Source organism: Cryptomeria japonica, chromosome 2 (assembly GCF_030272615.1).
Source record: "Cryptomeria japonica chromosome 2, Sugi_1.0, whole genome shotgun sequence".
Lineage (NCBI taxonomy): Eukaryota > Viridiplantae > Streptophyta > Pinopsida > Cupressales > Cupressaceae > Cryptomeria > Cryptomeria japonica.
This window is the reverse complement of record NC_081406.1, coordinates 22601360-22622649: the sequence shown is the minus strand read 5'-3', so window position 1 is coordinate 22622649 and position 21290 is coordinate 22601360. Positions and strand designations below refer to the sequence as shown.

General features: G+C 38.2%; 1 protein-coding gene across 1 annotated transcript in view; it reads right to left on the bottom strand.

Annotated features, from left to right (window-relative positions):
* Positions 1 to 21290, bottom strand: part of LOC131048483 (calmodulin-binding transcription activator 6) — a 238453-nt gene that overhangs the window by 24099 nt on the left and 193064 nt on the right. Inside the window, exon 10 of the mRNA XM_057982443.2 lies at positions 2335 to 2890. Within this exon, the coding sequence (XP_057838426.2) occupies positions 2335 to 2890 (556 nt within the window). The remainder of the gene's footprint in view (positions 1 to 2334; positions 2891 to 21290) is intronic.

Genomic DNA, 21290 nt, shown 5'->3' with positions numbered 1-21290 from the left:
GGTGGGCAAGGGTTGCTTGGGCTAGGAGACGCGGGAGTTGGTGTAACAACCTATTTGCCACCGGATTGATGTTGAGAGCGTCCCAGACTACACCCTCAGGTACCTCTTCCTGTGTAGCCTCCCCTCGTACGAAAGTCTCTATAGCCGCCTGGAACCGGATCACGAAGTCGCCTATCAATGTGTTCTCCCCTTCATAAAGTTCTCTCAATCGGCTATCATCCCCCTCAATGCTATTGCCAATGGGCTGGCCCATTATCCTCCGTAGGCCATTCACGCTTCGTGGCTACCCAGATTTAGACGGTAACGACACCAGATGTTTACCCCGTGGGGTGTGTTATTAATATTGCATATCAACAGTCAGATGATAACCATAGGATAGAATAGTAACCAAAAACTCAGAGCAATGCTTTCATTCATGCCAAAAATGTCTAGTACAATAATCATTCTCTGCCTCAGTGTATCCAACAACAAGTACAAGAGCATATATAAAGACACGGTCGAGGGTTGCGGTTACCACCCGTGGGGAACCGTCGTGCAACAGACAACTACCCTCGACGACACTAACATACTTAACCAACGTAGCTTAACAAGTAGTACAAAGCCCATTTTACGACCAACATTCATTACAGACGGCCTTGTTCCAACCCCTTCAAAGCTAGCTGGGACCTAATGGGTTTTCTGTTGTATACAGCAGATTGGCCTTCATTCTCCCATCACTACTTTTGAGATTTCTATCACTTGAAAGGCATTATGAATAATCAGGTTCCTCTTCCACTCAGCATCAAGCGAAACACTTATCTTACTCAGACCATCTCCATATTTGTTGCTGTTAAAAGTGACCTCATTAATGAAGAGAAACAATTTTGAGGATGAAAAACCTTCAAGCCATGACATTCTGCAACAAAAATGATTAGCAAACATTGCGAAACATGAGATCCTCGAAAGGAAAATTTTGTGGGGCTGTAACATGATGTAGTCCCAATCACTTGTGTAATAATGCCAATGTTACACTCTCTCCTTTTTCTCTTCTGCTATGAATGCTATTGTGAACATCAGGTTTCAAGATATCAAATTATTGCCAAGAAGGATGCAAGGGAGGATAATAATCATGAAAAGTGGTGTTTATGCTAAGGAACACAAAAAAGTTAGAAAGATGAAAATTTGAAGCTTCTTTTGAATGTCATTAGTACAATAAAGGATTCTTTTTTAAACTTAAATTTATGATAATGATAGAGTTAGTAGGATTCTGCATCATACGAAGGGATGGAGGCAGAGGGTCAAGGTAGCTGTTTGAGATCCTTAGTGGTCCTTGTTTTCAACATCTCAAGGTCCAAAAATACATTATGCATCAATGTTAGTAGACATTTTGTTTTTTTGAGAACATTCAGTTTTGAAACCAAGATCTTATGCAAATTGTAGACGCTACAATACTCTTTATTCCGTGTATGCAAAGTTTTCAATACTAAGTTACTAACAACGAAACATTTTGATTTTAGATTTATCAATTTGATCGTGATAAGGTGGAAAATATGGTGCCTGAAGAATGAAAAAGGAGATTACTGCAAGTTTCTTTGCTCGGCGAGGATTTACGCCATTTACTTGCAAGAATGAAAAATATGTTTGAGAGTGGTTTCAGATCTCTACGAGTTATAATGCAAATTCTAGGTTTTAGAAGATATTTTAAATTTTCAGACTTAGTCAAATTTCAATAATCAGTAGGCTCCTATCACCGTCCTCTCGCTCTCTCTATCTCATTCCCTTTATCTGCCCCGAATTTTAGACCTATCTATCTCCCTATCACTCTTCCTCTATCCCCTCTGTCTACCACTCTCTATCTCACTCTCTCCTCTCTCCCTCAAGATCTAGACCTATCTCTCTTCCCCTCACTCTCTCACCCTTAGACTCCTGTGAGGGGTGCTACCTCAACCTCATTTTGGCGAGGTGGAGGAGCCACATCGGACTCCTAAATTGCAGGAAATTTCATTTTTTATGCACACATAAACATTCATTCTGTATGATGTTGAAGCCAGTGATTGAAACTTCTATATATAGTTGTGTGTTACTGATGGTAATATCATGTTCTTTCCCCTGATTGAAAAATAGATTATGGCAGATATAATTGGTTGGTTATACAAAATTAAAAAGACAGTATTCAAAAAGTAATAATAGAAGTATTAATATGTTCCAAAAACTTAAGAATGATAAAACCTCCAAATCCAAGAAAATCTTGCCACTTCAAAAAAAAAAGAGTGTAAATATTAGTAAGGAACATAACATACATCGTACCAATTTGTAATAATCATGTCTATGCAATGGGTACAGGAATACACAAACCTGAATCTTGACTACTTGTCTTCGTAGGTTTAGAAATTCTTTGCGAGTTTTCCAACCACGGAACACATGTTGTATGCGCCTTGCTGCAACAATCTTTTTCTTTTCTCGGTGCTCCTTATATGCCCTCTGAATCTTAAGGGCAGCAATCATTTTCAATGCTTCCTCCTTGGTTGTACTATGATCAGCTAGTTCAAATGCTTTCATTTTTAATTTGAATGTATGCTCTCGAAATGCAGAATTTATCTTAGCTGCTGCCTCTGTAGCTGTACGAACAGCAGCAAGAGAATCTCTCATACAAATTTCATCTTCAGTCAAATACTCATAAATTTCAAAGTCGGATGAACTAGTCTGTTTCCTTGGATCATCTTTATCATATAGTGTAAGATTCTCCAAGTGTGTTGTTAGTGCTTTTTCTGCCAGATATCCAGCTAGTCCCTCGTACCCTTTATTGAAAGCCAGATCGGCAGGATTCCATCCACCTGGTGACTCTGGTGTTGGATCAGAAACCATACTTGCATTGGCCCCTGCAGCTAAAAGTGCTGCCACCATCTGCTCCCTGCAATCACTAACCAGAGAACTCTTCACAAGCATCCATAAGACTGCCTATAATTGCATATTGTCAAAAACATCATTATATATTGAAACTAAAGAGCTATCCTAATCACACGCAAAGATGAAAAAATCTTACTCGGCAATAACTCTTTTGGCCCAAAATTTTTGAAAACTCTGGACTCCGCAAAAAATCGGCAAATTTATCGAACATTTGAAAATATATAGTTCTTCAAATATTCTTGAAAAACACACATATACACTGAATTTGTAGAACATATTACTATTTTCCATATATATAAATCAAAGTTTGAGTTAAATACATATCATATACGAAAGATGCTTATATGTCTCCTATAAGCATCCCTTGAAAATCAAGGAACTTCCAATAGAGGTTTCTCATATATATGACATAAATTCACTAGATTTTCTTAATGTGCTTGACAAAAATTAAACTAAACAAAATCACTAGTACACTTGTAACTTTATATTTTTTCATATAAGTTCAAAAAAAAAAATGAAGTAAATCTCCTTCTAAACAAATTCGCTAGTACACTTGTAACTTTCTATTTTTTCTACACTTGTAATTTTATGGTACAAGTTCAAAAAATATGAAGTTCGTTCTAAACAAATGCACTAGTACACTTGTAACTTTCTATTTTTTCTACACTTGTAATTTTATGGTAGAAAATCTACTTATTAAATTCCAAAGAGGTAAGAACATGAAGTAAAACAATAATAAGGCTTGAGCTGTGTACATGCAGTGAATTTTTATCAACTGATTGAATATATAGTCATTTCCAAGGTCCCCCCACACCATGTTTTTAAAAATAATGACATCCCCCTCCTGGTTTGTTTATCATCTCTAGATGATAGTGGTTTTAAATAGTTTTTGTATAATGATAATGATTATCAAATATCAATATAATTAACCTATTTTAAAGCTTTAAAATGTTGGTTTTATTTTTGATTTTTTAAACATTTTAGTATTTAACATTCTTTAAAAATATCCATCGTCTCATAATACAAATTTTCAATGTTAGTTTTATTTTTAATTTTTAAGCATTTTAGCATTTAACATTCTTTAAAGATATTGCCATCTCGAAGTAACCATTCTCGACTCCCATATTAGTACCCATTACCATCTCCTGGTAACTTTCTTTGCAATTAAAAGGAAAACAGGATATAACTTAATCAAGGTGCATAGGCTTCCAATTATTTCTTCACAGCACACTGAAGCAGAAAATATGACACCTCAAGAAGAGTATTGTTTGTAATGTACGCAGAAATGCACAGGATAAGAAAGAAAAATAATTCAATTGTGAAAAAAGCCAAAAGAATGCCTACAGGGAGAGAGCAAGATTTAATCTTCCATTATAACATATAAATTTTGACCTAGAACCATGAATCTTGAATGAAACTAGGTAAGAATTTGACATCATTATGAGAGTCTGCATCCATAATCACAACAAAAAATTCTCTGGACCTGCCATTACATTTCAATGTCAAGACCAAAAGTGTAAGTTAATGTACTGTTAAAGATCAGGAAACTCTATTATTAAGTTATTCTTAACCTACAAGGTGATCAATCATTGCTCGTTTAAAAATGTTTCTCCAAGTTTCTGGAAGGACATGGATGTGAGCTTTCTGGGTGACAATTTTTTCCCTGTATTTTCGTGAAGGCAAGGAGATGGCAAATCATATGTGCTTGTGTGTGTATATATTATGTACTATCCATAACACTAAAAATGGACAATAAACATTGAGATGAAACACCAATTATTGAATTATAGATATGAAATCTTAACCTAACTGTTAAATTATAATAAATGTTTATTACAAGTACAACTGTATCTACAAGAGTCTCATATGAGTAACAACAATTGTAGTTCACAAATTAAAGTCATCAAATGCATGTCACATGGAGTCCAAAAAGCTTCACATCATTGCTGGACTTTGAATCAGCTGGCTCCTCCAAAGGACCCTAACCAATCCTGGGTGCACATCCTGATCCAAATCAACCTACCCTGGTTTCCTTATCCTTCAAATACCAGCCTACTTCTGGACTCTCCTTGTATTCAAGCCAGTGTTATCTGGGGACATGTTTCCCCTTGTTTTTGACATGTTTCGGAAAAGGGGACGTTTGGGGAATGATGGGAAATGTCCCCATGCCATCCCCAAATTTTGAGTTTTCGGAAGCAAATGTTTCGGAAACCTGGAAACGTTGGGCACGTCTTTTGGGGGGGGGGAACGTCCCTCAACTGTCCCGAAGACGCCGGCCGTTCCCCCACAGACGTGTCGCTTTTTAGAAAAAAATAACAATCAAAACTTTTAAAAAACAGTATTCCTTCTTTGCCGAGTGGCCCCCACACCTGCAGCTCACCCTAAATGGGCAAAACCCCCTAATTTTATCTTGTGTTGTCATTTGGTTGAGGAGAGCGAAAAAGGAGAAAGAAGCAGCAGTTGAAGGAGAGAAAAATGAGAGGATTATATGCATTGAAACTTGCAGCCTTTGGGCATTTTGATATTGATATAATTATATGCATGATATTGATAGTGTTCAATGAATTATATTTATGAATGCATATGACTATGAATTTATGAATTTGAGGTTTGAACTCTCATTTCAACTCAATTGCTATGTATTATGTATATGATGCATTGATGAATGTTTTAAATTTTGGAATTTCAATTTAGATTTACCAATGTTACATTGTTATCATATGAAGATATTTGAGATTTGAAATTTCCCTGTATCTTTTAAATTTTCCCTATTTTTTTATATAGCTGTCCCCTCTACCGTCCCCTAAAATGGCAAAAATAAAAATCCGTCCCAGAAACCCATTTCCTCATCCCCTCGTTTCTCCATCTCACAAACTTGGGGTAACGTAGATTCAAGCATCAAGCAATATATGAGGTCAAAGCACTATGTACATTAAATATCTTGTTCACTCTTGCATTGGTAAGCTTTTCCCTCTTATCAATGTGGATAAAGTTATAAGTCAACCAATTCATTTTAACCTATGCCACAAGTTTGAGTTTGTGTTCATTTTTGGCAACAATAAAATTCAGATGAAATTTGGTGAGGGAAAAATCTGAAAAAAAAAATTGTGATTATATTCGTTTTATAATTTTATTTTTTTAAATATAATTAATATTTTTTTTTATGGGTAATGGGCCGAAGCCGATAAGGTGTACATACCCTAGCCCCTTTGGGATTTGAACTTGTGACCTCTCTTTCAAGAGTACAAGTTCTCTAATTAATATTGAATTTATATTTATTATTTTTAAATTTATTCATATATTTCTAGCATTAAAATAAATGTATATAGAAGAAAAAAAATATTAAAAATATCATAAAATAAATATTATATATAATATATGTTATACAATATAAATATGTAATTTTATTTATATATAATTTATATTTATATTGATAAAATAATAGCTAATATATATTAATATACATAAAACATATTTAATTTACTAAAATTAAATTTCAACAAAGCGGCCCATTGAAATCTAGGTGCATCTAGCATTAGATGTATCATTTGCGATTGGAAGGGAAGGTTCATCGGTCACCTATCCAAAAGATTGCCTATTAGAACCAACAATGAAGCAGATTTACAAGCATTATTATTCGGACAACAACTTGCTATGAAATCAAATATTAGTAGAATTGAGATAGAAGGGGACTGTTCATGGTCAATGCAGTTGGAACAAAGTTCATCCAAAGTTCGAAGTTCAAAGTTCTGTTGGGAAGGACATATGAGTTGGTGTCCATGTTGGAAAATAACACAAGTAACTACATCTATCGAGAGGCCAACAAAGTGGCCGATAGACTCGCCAACTTGGCGATCGTTGGGACAAAATGTGAAGAACAATCAAGTGTCATTTCATGATGATGTTTTAAGTTTAACTCCCTTATCGCAGTAATAATGTAAACATAAAGGGAATCATCTCCAAACATAAAGTGAATCATCTCCAAACCACCCAAAGTAGCACCTGTAGCTGGCCAAGGACAGATTTAATGGAGGACATTCTCTCCTTAATTGCCATGTGTGTAAGCTGCCTCAAAAAGTATTAAATCCTTTTGCAATAGCATTTGGGGGCCATTCTAACAACCCACCTAATATGCACTTGCGAACAAATGACATTTTTTGGAGACATTAAGGAGACGAAGCTGAAGAGTGTTTTCAAAAATCATGGGTTAATCTTGCATGCGATAGGAGGAGTGTTGGGGGAAGCCTTCATGCAGATGGACCATAGATACAAGGTTAACATGGACATCTCGTCCATGTTTTTGGCTTCCTCGACAATTCCTCAATAACCTGGAAGACATGTTGGAAATGGTGACCGAGGGCAAAGGCATCCCTTTGCCTATGGATTTCTTTAGTATTAAGGCTTGCGGGATGGAGGTTGAGCGCTTTCCCTTGGTATTCACTTCTATGGACTCATCCCTGCCCCGACATTGCCAACCCGAAAGAAAATGTGCCATGTTTCTCAAGAGGATTTGAGATTGGAGCCAACGAACGAACTTGACTGGCTCCAGGAGTTCACAGTGGAGGAACACTTGGATTAAAAATGTTTTCTATTATTATTGTGTAGAAGCTATATTTTAGTTTTATGATCAATAGATGTTACGTAAGATAGCATGCTTCATTTCGTTTTCTCTAGGGACAAGATATGATTAAGCAAGTAGACAATAGTAAGTTGGGACCCCAGTTCCAATGTTGTCCTGGGTTGACTATAATGGCAAAAACCACACTAGAAACTTGTAAATCCTTTTATGATAATATAACAAGAGTAGACCCCAGGTCTATATTTTACCTATCAAAAAGAAATATTATGTTTATATTATAAACATACAATAATATGATAAAACAAATAATATTAAGAACATATTAAGAAAAAAAACTCAACGAATATCGAGGGTGAAGGAGCTATCATTGTTGAAGTAGAAGAGAAAGTCAAAGGAGATGATAGACAGATGGAAAAGAGAGATCCAAACCTTACATATTCTCTCCACTTTGTGCTCTACCCAATGAAACCATGAAAATTTCTATTAAGGAAGAAACGAAGGGCATTGAATGGCACTTGCAAATACTTCGTGCAGACCCATGCATGATATACAAGCAAAAGATACCAAAAAACACGTAAAATACCTAAAACGCATTTCTTATCAAATATATTTTAATAATTTTTTTTAAAACATTGCGCTTTATCCCTACGAATATTCAACAAATTTCCATGACTGTTTGGTAGTGTTTTGAAGTTCCTTGAATTTCAAACCTCATGGCTGAAATTTAGAGAACCCTGTGACTTAACGTTTAACAATAGTGGGACTTAAAATATATGATATGAGGGCAACAACTATTTTTGGCATCCTCAAACTTGTGTAGTTGCCACCAATCCTCATGATCCTTCTACTCTCAAGTTAGTCTACCTTGCCAAGAGCCATCCTATTGTACCCTTTAAGACTAGCATATGTTATCCACCTTACCCAAAGTCTTGCAGCCTACTCAATATGAATTTCCTTTAAGTGATTTCATGAATCCTTTCTTGACTTCATTATCATAAATATGATTTATTATACAGAATCCCTTCTAGGCCTCTCCATTAACTATATGGGATTACTAGACTATGCGGCCACATGTCTTTAAGTGTTTAGCTTCCCCCCACCTTTTCTAAACAAGGAGCTAGCATGATCATCAAAGAACATCAAGGTAGAGTCTCTTTAACTCCTCAGGACAATAAAGGGACATCCCTAGCCTATTGGGCACAATCCAAGGATGTGATAGGGACATCTTATTGCCCGAAAAATGAGGAACAACCCTAGGATGAGAAGACCCAAAAATATCCCAGAGATCTAGCAAAGTTGGGAAAAATGGGGATGGTGGGAGAACATTTTGACCCTATCCCAACATCCCTAGAATGTCCCCAAGGTATACCCTACACCACAAGAGGATATGATCAGTGTTTCCATGGAACACTATTTAAATCCCTCAACCATATGTTGCTTCTAGCATCATCTATTTGATTGGTAGAAGTAACACTTTTGTACATCAACAAAAACAAGGTGCATTAATTAGTTAATGTTTATTATGTGATAACAAAACTAGAATGAATAGTTGTTCATCCATATCATGTTACAAAGTGTTAAATTATTAACAATTATTGTTGAAAATATTGTCATTGATGTAATAATTCATGTCATTGACATCAAGGGTATATGACGATGGAAAATACAACTGAAAGCATGATGGATATGTCAACATGGGGTCAATGTATAATACAAGGAATGCAGAAACAGAGTTTATAACAAGCAAGAAGGCAGCAAAGTCAAGGGAGAAATAATCAGCACTTAAAGAATAAAGATAACAAATGTTATAATACTAAAGCAGCAATTAGTTTTGATGAAGGAAAGCGATCAAATAATGAAGGAGGCCAATGATGATAGAAGAGACAAAGACACAACTGTCTAAGACAAAAGAAATGTTAGCATGAAGCATTATTAAACTAAAATGTGTAGCAATTAATGAAGGTGGGAGCCATCAACTAAATATGCATTGTTGGTGTAATTATTTATTCTTATAGGATATAATTACACTTTACTTAAGTTGACTTAGGATAATGCATCTCATCGTAGTTTGGATATGAGACACTAAGGGAAGTGTGCACATAGGGATGATGCTTGTAGGAAAAACTCCACATTTTGTGGTCTTATCTTGTTGTTACATTCCACATTCGGTGGGTGATCCACCTCTTGTGGAATATTATATTATTTCTCCTACCTAGCCCTACCTACCCTTCCTACCCTTGTTTCTCATTGAGCCACATGTCATGATTGTGTGCTCACATATGCATTTGGCCTTGCCTATATAAGCAAGCTCATCTCTCTTATATTAGAAAATCCAGTTGATCACTTTTGCATATTGATGAGAATACAAGTTGTTCTTGTCAAACTATTGTCCCCCTTTTTTGTGCTTTTCATTGTGCCCTTGATCTTGGCAAAATCTCATATGGTATCAAAGCCATTGGGGCTTTCATTGATTGGTTTTTGGAAGACATTTTGGAAGGCTTCTTTTTTGGATCTGAGGTGCTTCTCATTTTAGAGGCGTTGTACAGCGATTTCGACCTCACCGTTGAGTCCGGGAGGTTGTTTCCATTAAAATCGAGTATAAATTCACCTATATTTGATAAAAGTGCATTTTGGGGCATCGAAGGAATTTTTTAGCCAATTCGGCTAAAGTACGGTTCAGATTTGTAAAAAATAAATAAAAAATATTTTTTGCGAATATTTTATATATCCTTTATTTTTAATTCGCAGAATTTTTTTTATGTGGGCATACTGTAGAGTTTTTATTAAAAACTTTAAAAAAAAAAAAAATTATTATATTTATTTTCGAGGGGGGGGGGGGTACATTAACGCCACCCCCCGACTGTACTGTACCAACTACAACAGTGTGCAGGGCCATAGTTACTTCGATCAACCCTGCCTCACTGTCCGGTCTTACCTATCCCGGCAGCATCGACAACTTCCTCCTTCCCGTGCTCCAACCTCCCTTCCACCAGTCCTACCACTCGCAGGGCTCCAACACCACCCAATCTGCCGGTTCCTTGCACCGCCACAACCATCTGCCATCACAGCGACTGGCTCTGCTAGCGCAGCCACTGCAACGCCACGCGAGATCCACGCGGCCCCACCCAGCCAATACACTTTGGCACATGGCGACCTTCTATTAACCCACGTAGATCTGACTCACTACCCAATCCTCCGTACGGTCTGCACAGTTTGCAGACACGTCAACATACGGTAGTGCAGTCAACGACATAGTTGGCAGACCAATCATCTGTACGGACGACCACGTCATTGGTCATACATGCCACGTCATCAGTACAGCGTGCCACATGTCATCATCCGAGTCAACCACGTCAACAAGTTTGTACTGTACGAACGTTCAATCAGCAGGGAGGTGAAGTTTTTGCGACGGTCATACGGAAGTCAAATTTAACATAATGATATGCTGATGTCAACTTGTGTCAGCACTTTTTGGAAAAATTTTGAACCCCCTCTCATTGAGCTTTTTGGTTTTGAGGATCAACTTTGGAGGCCCATAACTTGCTCAATTTTGCTCCTTTTTGGGTGCAATTTTTATTTATTTGGGCTAATTTTTCGTGCTCTCCACGGTGGTCTAATTATTTCCAGTTTTTCACAAATGAACCTGTCCAATCCTCAATTTTGCAACTTCAAACGCTTCGTTTCAGCTCATATGACCTCCTTTGCAAGTGCCGTTTGTTTTGAAAGTGCATAATTTTTCGTCTACTTTCATAATTTGTCATCGGTTTGCAGTGATTTTGAGTGGATATTGTACTTTCAAAAATTGGTCTTTTTTGGCCTACTTGGTACTTGTAATTTGCTTGGATCTTAGTTTAGATCTCTTGCATTATCAGTTTGAGTCTTTTTTGGCCTATTGAGGCAGTTGTAAAGTTGAAATCAGAAGTCCACTTTGCCATTTTATGCAAGTGGCCCATTGTACACGCGCTAAGTATAAAGTGTCAAATCATCATTTTTGGGGGGGTTTTTGATTGAGTGAATTTGGAGGGGTGTCTTGTGTGATTGTGCCTCTCTTTCCTTGTGCTCTTTCATTTTTGTTGCAATGGGTCCTCATAAATTTCCACCTTTAACTCCACATAACTATGCATCTTGGAAAATAAAAGTTTGGAGTAAACTAATGGTAAAAGGACTCACGCATTACATAGATGGAACAATAACAGCACCAGCAGATCTTAAGGCTGATCCTAATGCTCAATTAGAGTGGCTCACTAAAAATTGCATGGCTCTTGGAACTTTGCGAAAATATGTATCAGATGACCTTATTTTTCACATTGAGAAGTGTACCACAATCAAAGAGGCTTGGGATATCTTTCAAAAATTGTATGGTCAAGTTGATGAAATCAGACGCTTACAAGATTGACAATGAGCTAACCAACTTGGATCCCAAGACTTTTGATACAATCCAAAATTATGTCACTAAGGCAAATGAGCTAAGAGCAAACCTTAAGGATTGTGGAATTGACAAAAAAATGCTCAATTGATATTCAACTTGTTGGACAAGCTTCCATCCGAATATGCAACATTTGTTTTTAGCTTCCAAACCCATCGCTTGACAATGGGAAGTTCCTACACTATGCCTACATTTGATGCTTTCACAAAAATGTTGATGTTGGAACAATCTAAGCTGTTGAGCATGGGGATTCTCAAGTCTTCAAAGTCCTAAGGCTTTGGTGGCTAATCAAGGGAATCAAGGCAAAGGTTCCAAAAAGAAGCAAAAGCAGTCTAAGTCAAAGCCACAGCAAGAAAAAGAGCAATCATCCTCTCCATCACAAGGCGAGTCTTCATCCTCTTCCAAGAAGGGGAGCACACCTAATAAGGAAAAACCAATTTGTGCTTATTGCAATAAGTATGGTCATGATGAGCATCGTTACCACACCAAGCAAGTTGATGAGTTGACAAATCTCCTTAAGAAGAACAACATCACCTTGCCATCCACCTACAACAAGAAGGAATCATCTCCTTCCACTTCCTCACAGTCTAAGGGAAAAGGGCAAGCATTTGTGGCTAAAGCAGGTTCTTCACAGCAGTGGATACTTGACTCGGGTGCCTCTTATCACATGGGTTCTACAAAGGAGCAGTTTTCTTCATTGGAGCCATCTAAGGTACCTCACATTTACATAGATGATGATACACAAGTTGAGGTAGAAGCGAAAGGTTCGGTTGCCATGGATGATGGAACATTTGAGAATGTTCTTTATGTTCCTAACTTGACCACCAATCTTCTCTCTATCTACCAAATCACTCACTATGGGAATGGGAAAAAGGTTGAGTTTACACCTGATTCGGTTGTGGTAAAAGAACTTGATAATGATGCATTGGTTGCATTCTCCCACTTTGTGCCAAGATCCCCTTCTATGCCCTTGCTTACTCATTCAAATTCAAAAAGTAAGCTATTGCATGAGCGGTTTGGTTACCTCAACTACCGCTATCTTCAGCAGCTTAGCACTAAAGACATGGTCACAGGTCTACCTCAAATCAATTTTTCAGAGGGTGTATGTTCAGGATGTTCCATGAGAAGCATCCCGAAGAGAAGTTTGATAAAGGGAAAGCTTGGAGAGCTTTGGAAGTTCTTCAACTTGTTCATGGCAATGTAGTAGGTTCATTTCCATCACCTTCATTTGGGAAGGCCCGCTATGTCCTCACCTTCATTGATGACTACTCCCGCTTCACTTGGGTCTACTTTCTTGTTCACAAGAGTGAAGTGTTTGACAGATTTCTGGCCTTCAAGGCTCATGTGGAGAAGCAATCACTAAAGACATGGTCAAGATCCTTCGCAGAGATAATGGAAGAGAATATGTGAACAATAGACTTGAGGAGTATTGTACATTTGAGGGTATTGAACTTTAGGATTCAGTTGCCTACACTCCACAACAGACTGGAATCACAGAAAGAAAGAATAGAACTCTCAAGGAGATGGCTAGTTGTACGATACATGCACGTTCTCTTTATCTTGCCTTTTGGGCAGAGGCTATCAGTTGTGCCACACACATCCAAAACCGGGTTCCTCACAAAGCTTTGAAGGGTATCACAACTTTTGAGGCTTGGGTTGGTAGGAAACCGGTTGTGAGACATTTCGGAGTCTTTGGGTGTTTAGCATGGGCTTGCATTTCTCCGCAGAAAGGCAACGCATTGGAACCTCAGAGTAGGCCTTGCATTTTCGTTGGATATCCCGAGGGTATTAAGGTATATCGATTGATAGATCCAAAGACACATGAGGTGTTTATTGAGAGGAGTGTTCATTTTGAGGAAAGCTCTCCTAGCTTAGCCTCACTTCCTCCTCCACCTTCCTCCATTGTGGATAGTGATGAGAGTGATTCAAATGATGAGACTCCTTCAACTCCAACTCGCAGGGTTACACCTTCGCAGGGTCCACTAGCAGTTGAGGAGCCTCGTCCTCCACCTCCACCTAGAACTCATTGGGCTCGACAAACACTCGAGTCAGCAGGTTCTCTTGTTGAGGATCCTTCAAATACACGAAGGACTCGAACACAGCATCAGGAGCTTCCACATGCATACATTGCTACCGCTTCTGATCTACAAAAATTTCAGGAAGCATCAAGGGTTTTGTTGTGACCTTTTCACACATCGCCCCATTGCTAACGGGGACCCCCTCTTTTTTGGCTTTCTGCATTGTTAGGTAAGGGTTTGGCTGCTTAGTGGGCAATTTTGTGTTTCCCGTGCCTGAGTCTCGAAGTTTTGATCATGCCTAGTGTCGTCTAGGGTTTTTGAAGTTATAGGATCGAGTTGCAAAAGTTGATATTTAATGATCTTAAGTTTTGCCTAAATGTTTGACCTTTTGAGCGTTAACGTGTGTTTAAACACGCGCATCAGTGATTTTAAAGTGCCAAGGTATTCCAAGACCTTTTGGAGTTATTTTCTCGCTCCTAAGGTATTATTTAAATTGATTTTGCACTTTATTCCAATATTTTCCTAGCATTTCGCTCATATTTTTGGAAAATTTGCCGAAGTCCAGTCTAAATTTAAAGTTTCTAAATGATTTTGAGTGGTTAAAATCATAAATCCCAAGGGAAATTCATTTTCCAGGGGTTAGAGGGTCAAATTCGATGCTAGAGGTGCTTTTCCCCTCACATTCCAAACTACCCAACCCATTCCCCCACTCAAAATCCACACTACACATGGGTTTCCCCTGAAATCCATATTGGCTACTATTTTCCCCTACTGTTTATCCATGCCTGGATCGATTTTCCCCTAGGAGTGCTGAAATTTGGCTAAGTGTCAGGATTTATCCAGACTGCCATCGCTTTTCCACAAGGATTGCGGATTGGAGTGCGGACTAAAGTGCAGACAACGTTGAGGATGATTCCATGCCTAGGTCGATTTTCCACCAAGATGTTTTGTGTCAAGCGACTGCGGATTTTTGTCCAGATTTTCATCCAAACAGAGGTCGATTTTCCATTGGGAGTATTTTGAAGAGTTTTGAGTTCGGATTTTCATTCAGACTGAGGCTGATTTTCCACCAAGGAGTATTTTTCCAAGTAAAGTGAGTTTGGAGTATGGATTTTTCAATCCAGACTGCCATTGATTTTCCCTTGGGGAGTTTTGTGTGCATTTTTTATGAAGTTATGCATGGATTTTTATCCAAGCTAGGATCGGTTTTCCGTTATGGGGAATTTTTGACTATTTTAATGATTTTTAAAGGGATTTTTCAATCCCAACCCAAGTCAATTTTCCCCTGGAGTCTTAATTTGGATTTAAATTGCAATATTTTCATAAATAAGCCCCATTTTTAATTGTTTTTAAATAATTATTAATGATTATTTAAAAATTTTAAAGCAAAATTAAATAACTTGCAATAATCATTTAATATTTTAACCTTCTAGAAGCAAGTTAGGTTTTTACCAAGCAAGTATTTAAGCAAGTGTTGTCTCCCACATTGTTTGTGTGGTGAAAGTAAGAGATAAAAGCAAGTATAAAAGAGGAGCCTTAGCATTATTTTATTATTAAATCTGTCAGGTGTTTTCATACAAAGGCAATTTTTCCTTGGTGAATTTTGACGAAGTGATTAAAGTAAGGTGATTGAAGACTTTGTTGGCTACCATTGCCATTCCATTCTTTTTTTCAGCTGGGCGCCATATCTCCTTGCTGCCATTGTTGATTAAATGCCATGATTTTTGGGTGACGTTCGATTTTGCTAAGGAGGGCGTTTTTTATGTTTGGGGTATCCAATCCCAACTTGGGCGATTTTCCAGATTGCTGCCATCCTTGCTTTTGCAGATCTAAGCTGCCATTAATAACATTTTCATAATTTGACTTTGGCGCCATAGTTGGGAGAATTTTGATTTTATTTGGGAGGAGTTTTGGTGCCCATTTTGGGGTGATTTTCTGCATTCTTGGTGGCTGCCATCATTTCCAACCTACTGATTCGCTTCAGATCTGAGGTTTGCTTCAAATTTGACCTCCATTAATGGCTGCCATTAATTTTCAGATTTCAAATTTTATTGCCCAGCCAATTCCAACTTAGGCAATTTGCGTTTGGAGGTATTTTGTGGAGTTTTGTGTGCATTTTCAAAACCATCTTATCATTGTTGCAGGTCTGAAAACTCCATTGTTAGGCGGTTGTCTTCAGAAATTTTCATTTCCAACCATCTAACCACTTTGGCAATTTTGCTTGGAGCTGATTCCTTAGCCATTTTTCATCATTTTCAGCGATTTTTAACTACTTTGCAAGGTGCTAGTAAGTCTGAAGTAGTCAATTTTCAAACTTGTCCTCAGAAATTTATTTTTTACCAGCCACACTTACATTCTTGAATATGATTGTTTCATCATTGAAACTGATTTTTATCGAGTTTATGCACATTTTTTAAGATTGCAACATGTTTTAAAAGTCTGATTTTCAAGTTGTCTTCAGAATTGTTGACCTCCATTGTTGACTGCGGAAGGTGTCTTCAGACATACTTTGTGTGAAAATACAACCTTTCACACCTTTCCTTAGTCATCATTAATCCAGTATACTCCTTTGCATTTTAGCTTGCATATTTTCTAAGCATAAGGAGGTATCAATGAATTTTATGAAAGGTTTTCATGCCTTAGTGTTGTCACGTTTTGGACTTAATTGTTAAAATTTACCAAGTGTATGGATTATTTTCCTGACTCCATGCTCTAATTAGCTAAAATCTTTAGAAAGTCAGAAATTTTATTCAGAGCATTATTTATTTTCCTAAGTCTAACTTCGAGCTTCGTACAGGTGCAATGTCAAATTTTGGATATAAGGAAAAGAAAGAACTATTGAAGATGTTGGAGGCTGGATTTTATCCAAAACTTAAGATTTCATCCAGATGGAAGGACATCACAGATACAAACATGCATTTCCTAGACTTCAACCAGATGTAGCGTCAGATGTTCGGAGTCGGAGATCAAGTTCCTTCCCCAACATATGCGAACATTATGAAGAGTGGCATTTTCCATGCCAATGGATTTCCACAGTCCATACAGTGCAGTGAGCTTATCCTGGAGTGTGCCCGATGTTATGATCCGCTCACAAGAATGATCAAGACTGCTAAGGGCGTTGTCATCGCCTACTTTGATGAGGATGCTATTGCAGAGGTGTTCGGAATTCCACGCAGAACGAACATGAAGGATGTGACCAAAGATGAATATGCAGAAAGATACACGAAGAAGATGGGTGTATGCAAGAATTTAATTAACAAGGAGTGGATGATTGAACCTAGGTCTCATCATTCCAAGGCTCCCAAGACACTCATGTGCATAGATTTCAAGGAGGAGTATAGTGATTTGATATTCCTACTCAATAGAGTGATGGGGATGCCACAGGGAGCAATATTTGATGGATGGATGTTCTAGTTCATCCAAGATTGTCTTAGAAGAACACTAGTAAATTGGTCCAAGATTATAAGTGACAACCTAGACTTTCAGTTGAGGAATGTAGAGCGGTCCAAGTCATTCGCCATGACTTCTTACCTAGTATACATGCTTGCACGGTTTGTTTCATACAAAGGATTAATATGCAAAGGTGAAATTAGGAATGGGCAAGGACACTTCCGGAGTCATGAATGCTACCCCCAATTGAGCATGTATAGAATTGAAGACTATAAGAGAGTGAATGATGCATTCACTATGTACATCACATGGATACTGCAAGGCAGAATCCACAGAAGATTGTCCAAGGAGGCAACAGAGTTAATAGAAAAATATGGATCATGGTATATACAGTTTCCCACTTTCACATACCTAAGGATTCATGGGTTTCAATCTGAACCCTACAGACTTCCTAGGTATCCGACCGACAGAATGATATTGTTGGAAGTGGTAAGACAGCTTCTAGAGTTTGATGTTATTCAGAGAGAGAAGCACAAGACAAGCATGACATTCCCTATTTCAGTTGGGAAGATGTCAAAGGTTTGCCAGTCTGCCATAGCCACCAGCACTGCAAGTGAGGAGCTTGCATTCTATCGATTTGCTACATACAAGAAAAGAGAAAGATTTGATCCAGACAAGAAGGTCAGAAGGATCAGGGGAGAGAAGTTCATTCACAAAATTGACATAGAAGATTATTGGGCCAACATGATGGATGAGCAAGCAATGAAGAGAAGAATGTGGTCCCGAATGTCAGTGGATTTTATGAGAAAGTGTGGACTTTTCCTCATTCCTGATCAAGTATTAGATGACAGAGATCATACACATCCACAGTATGAGAGTGAAATGAAGAAAGCAATCCTATTGCCAAATTGGTCAGAGTTAGAAGAGATTGACTTGAATATATTGATGAGAGAGGTCTTGAATTTCTCCCGCATATGGGTAGATATACAAATGTATAACTTAGTTGACATGCGTGTTCCCTTCACTCATGAAAGGATGAAGCCGGAAGAGTCTACTTCTGAGGATGATCAGAGGACTATCAGTGATGTCATGATTCATGCAAATGAAGAGAGTCAAGCTCCCAAGAGAAGGAAGAACACGTCAGGAGAAGTCAAGGCCAGAGGGAAGAAGATTGAGGACGTGAAGAAGAAACAGAAGACTATCATTCCTTCACCCCCTCCCAGTGTCTCATCAATCGAAGTGATTGAAGTTACAGAACTGAACAAGGAGACCTAGCAGTGTTCCAACACAATGATACTGTCAAGGAATACTCAGGAATTCCTTGCCACAACGACATCTACACCTTCGAATGAAAATGATGATCAGTCGGGATCCCCTACTATCCTTTTGGAAGTTAGTTTGGGAAATGACGTATATGATTGGACCAAGAACAACCTTGATGATAATGAGGATGTTATCTCGGCATTGAGAGGACTTGATCGAGAAATGTCTCGAAGATGGTATGGAAATGGCCGCTATTCCTGAATGGCTGATGAGAAGTATGGAGAAAACTAAACAAATGATAGAGGTACAGTCTATTGATGATATTGATGACTACCTAGCTAGGAGTGCTAAGAAGAAGGTGCCCAAGAGAGGGGAGATTTTGTCGCACATAGCTAGAGATGAGACAAGAATGCGGATTGCATAGATTGTTGTTCCTATTGCAGGCATGATAGCGGACATTGCTACTCCTATGGATTTCCAGATCACTTCAGTTGCCCTTGGTCGTACATCTAGAAAGCAAGAATTTCAGGAGGTTGGTGAAAAACTTAAGGCAATCAATGCAAGGTTAGACAAAGAGATTGCGGAGAAAGAAAGGTACAAAGAAGAGAATATCAGACTTAGAGAGTATATTGCAGGGGCATGGCATGAAGATCCCACCCTTATTTCCCCTATTGCAGTTGACCATGGAATGCATTCACACTATGAGGCAGCGAGAGGCACACTCTCGGAGGTGGAAAAGTGGATTGAGAGCACAAGAAAGCAGGCAGATGATTTCCTTACTCAGTTTGTCCATGGATATGATAGGACAACAGGGCTCGTATTCAAAATCCAGTATTTGGAGGGAGTTTGGGAAGAATTCCGACCTATTCAAGACAAGACTATTCCACGCCTCCAAGCTTTGAAGAAGATTCCTAATTCCACCTTGGTCAGCGAGAACATTGTGCACAGTGGAGACAAATATGATTTCCATGGCTGGTATTGTTCATTAGCCGTGAAAAAATCAACTTATGAGAACGCCCAGTTGAGTTGTACGGAGATGGAAGGATTAATTCAGGACATTCAGATGAAGATCCTTGCCTCAATTGAGGAATTATTGGGTATTGATGTTAGTGATGCTAGTGGTTTACACTTAGCTGAATTAAAAGACGAGATGAAATTTATGTATTTTTGACAATTGGACTCTTTGAAGAAGAGTCAGATAGATGACTTGGTCTCTTTGTTGATTCATGTTCATAGTTCGTAGAAGCTCATGTCAGAATAGGAGAACACTTTGAATGCTTGCTCGGACTCACTAGACGTGATTGACTTACAACAGGATACCTTGCCTAGCATTTCCATGGAGGAGTTAGATTCAATATTGGCTAGATTCTTGGAGTATGCTAGGACAGGGAGAGATGCAGGGAGGAATCTTCTAAAAGATTCCCTATTTGATGACTAGGTATCTTTTCATTGGGCCAAATGTTGGTGGCATCATTTTTTATGTAACCCTCATTAGGGCAATTCTAGGGTTTTGTTGGCATGATCTCGGCCGTTGATCTTAGATCAATCTTGGCCATCCATTTTGTAAGAGACTCTATATATGCCTCCTTGTCTCTCATTTGTAAGAGAGTTTTTGTAGGATTGTTGCTATATGTTGCAGCCATTTGAATCCTAATCATTGTTCAATTGTTGGTGATTTTGCTCTTCAAGTGTTGTATTTGCATTCATGGTTCTCAATTCCTCCAAGTTAGATTAGAATTTATTTTCATGTATGTTAAATTGAGTGGAAGATTTGTTGAATTCATTTGTGTGGAATCCTTAATCCATACCACTAGCCTCTTGCCGCTGGTAAGTGCGCCTTGTGTGGTCAACAGGAATTTAAGTAAGCTTAACTTCAACTATTATGCGTCCCTTGACAAGCATCAACTTGGATGGTGTTAATGTTTGATGGTGATAGCCTGAAAATCCTTAAGTATACCTTAGACGATTGCACTAAGCTTGTGTCAATACCTGATTGTGACACCTTGCCTGGTTTGATTCCATTAAATCCATTCATCATTTCCTACATTCCTAAGTTTAGAATAGATTTCTTGAACCCTATTCCTTTTGTCCCTTTCTTTTAGTAAGGAGTAAATCCAAAGCCATATTGATAAATCTTAAGTTGTCAGCACACCTATTCCGCATCATTCATGATAATCCAAGCATTTGCGTAAGTCCCCAAGTGAACACAACAATTCACATCGACCATTGAGTTACCCACTCGTCAAGACCTGACATGTAGAAACCTTGGAATCATTTTAGTTGATCTCATTCTTAGCATCTGAGGTGATTTTGTTCAAGAGAGGGTAAGTTATCTTGGTAATTTATTATGTATTGTTATGTGCGTAAAATACACATCAACAGGTTCCCCAGTGGGACCAAGCTATGGAGGAAGAGTATAGTTCCTTGATGAGGAACAACACTTGGGAGTTAGTCCCTCTCCCTAAGGGGAGAAAGATGGTTTGATGTAAGTCGATCTATCGAACCAAGTTTGCAGCAGACGGCAGTGTGGATAAGTATAAGACTAGACTTGTTGCGAAAGGTTTCTCACAGGTTCCGAGTGTTGACTATACTGAGACCTTTGCGCCTATAGCCAAGATGAACATCATTCACTTGACACTTGCTATTGTCGCAGCTCATGGTTGGGTTGTACATCAGATGGATGTGAAGAGTGCTTTTCTTCATGGGGATCTTGATGAGGAGATTTATA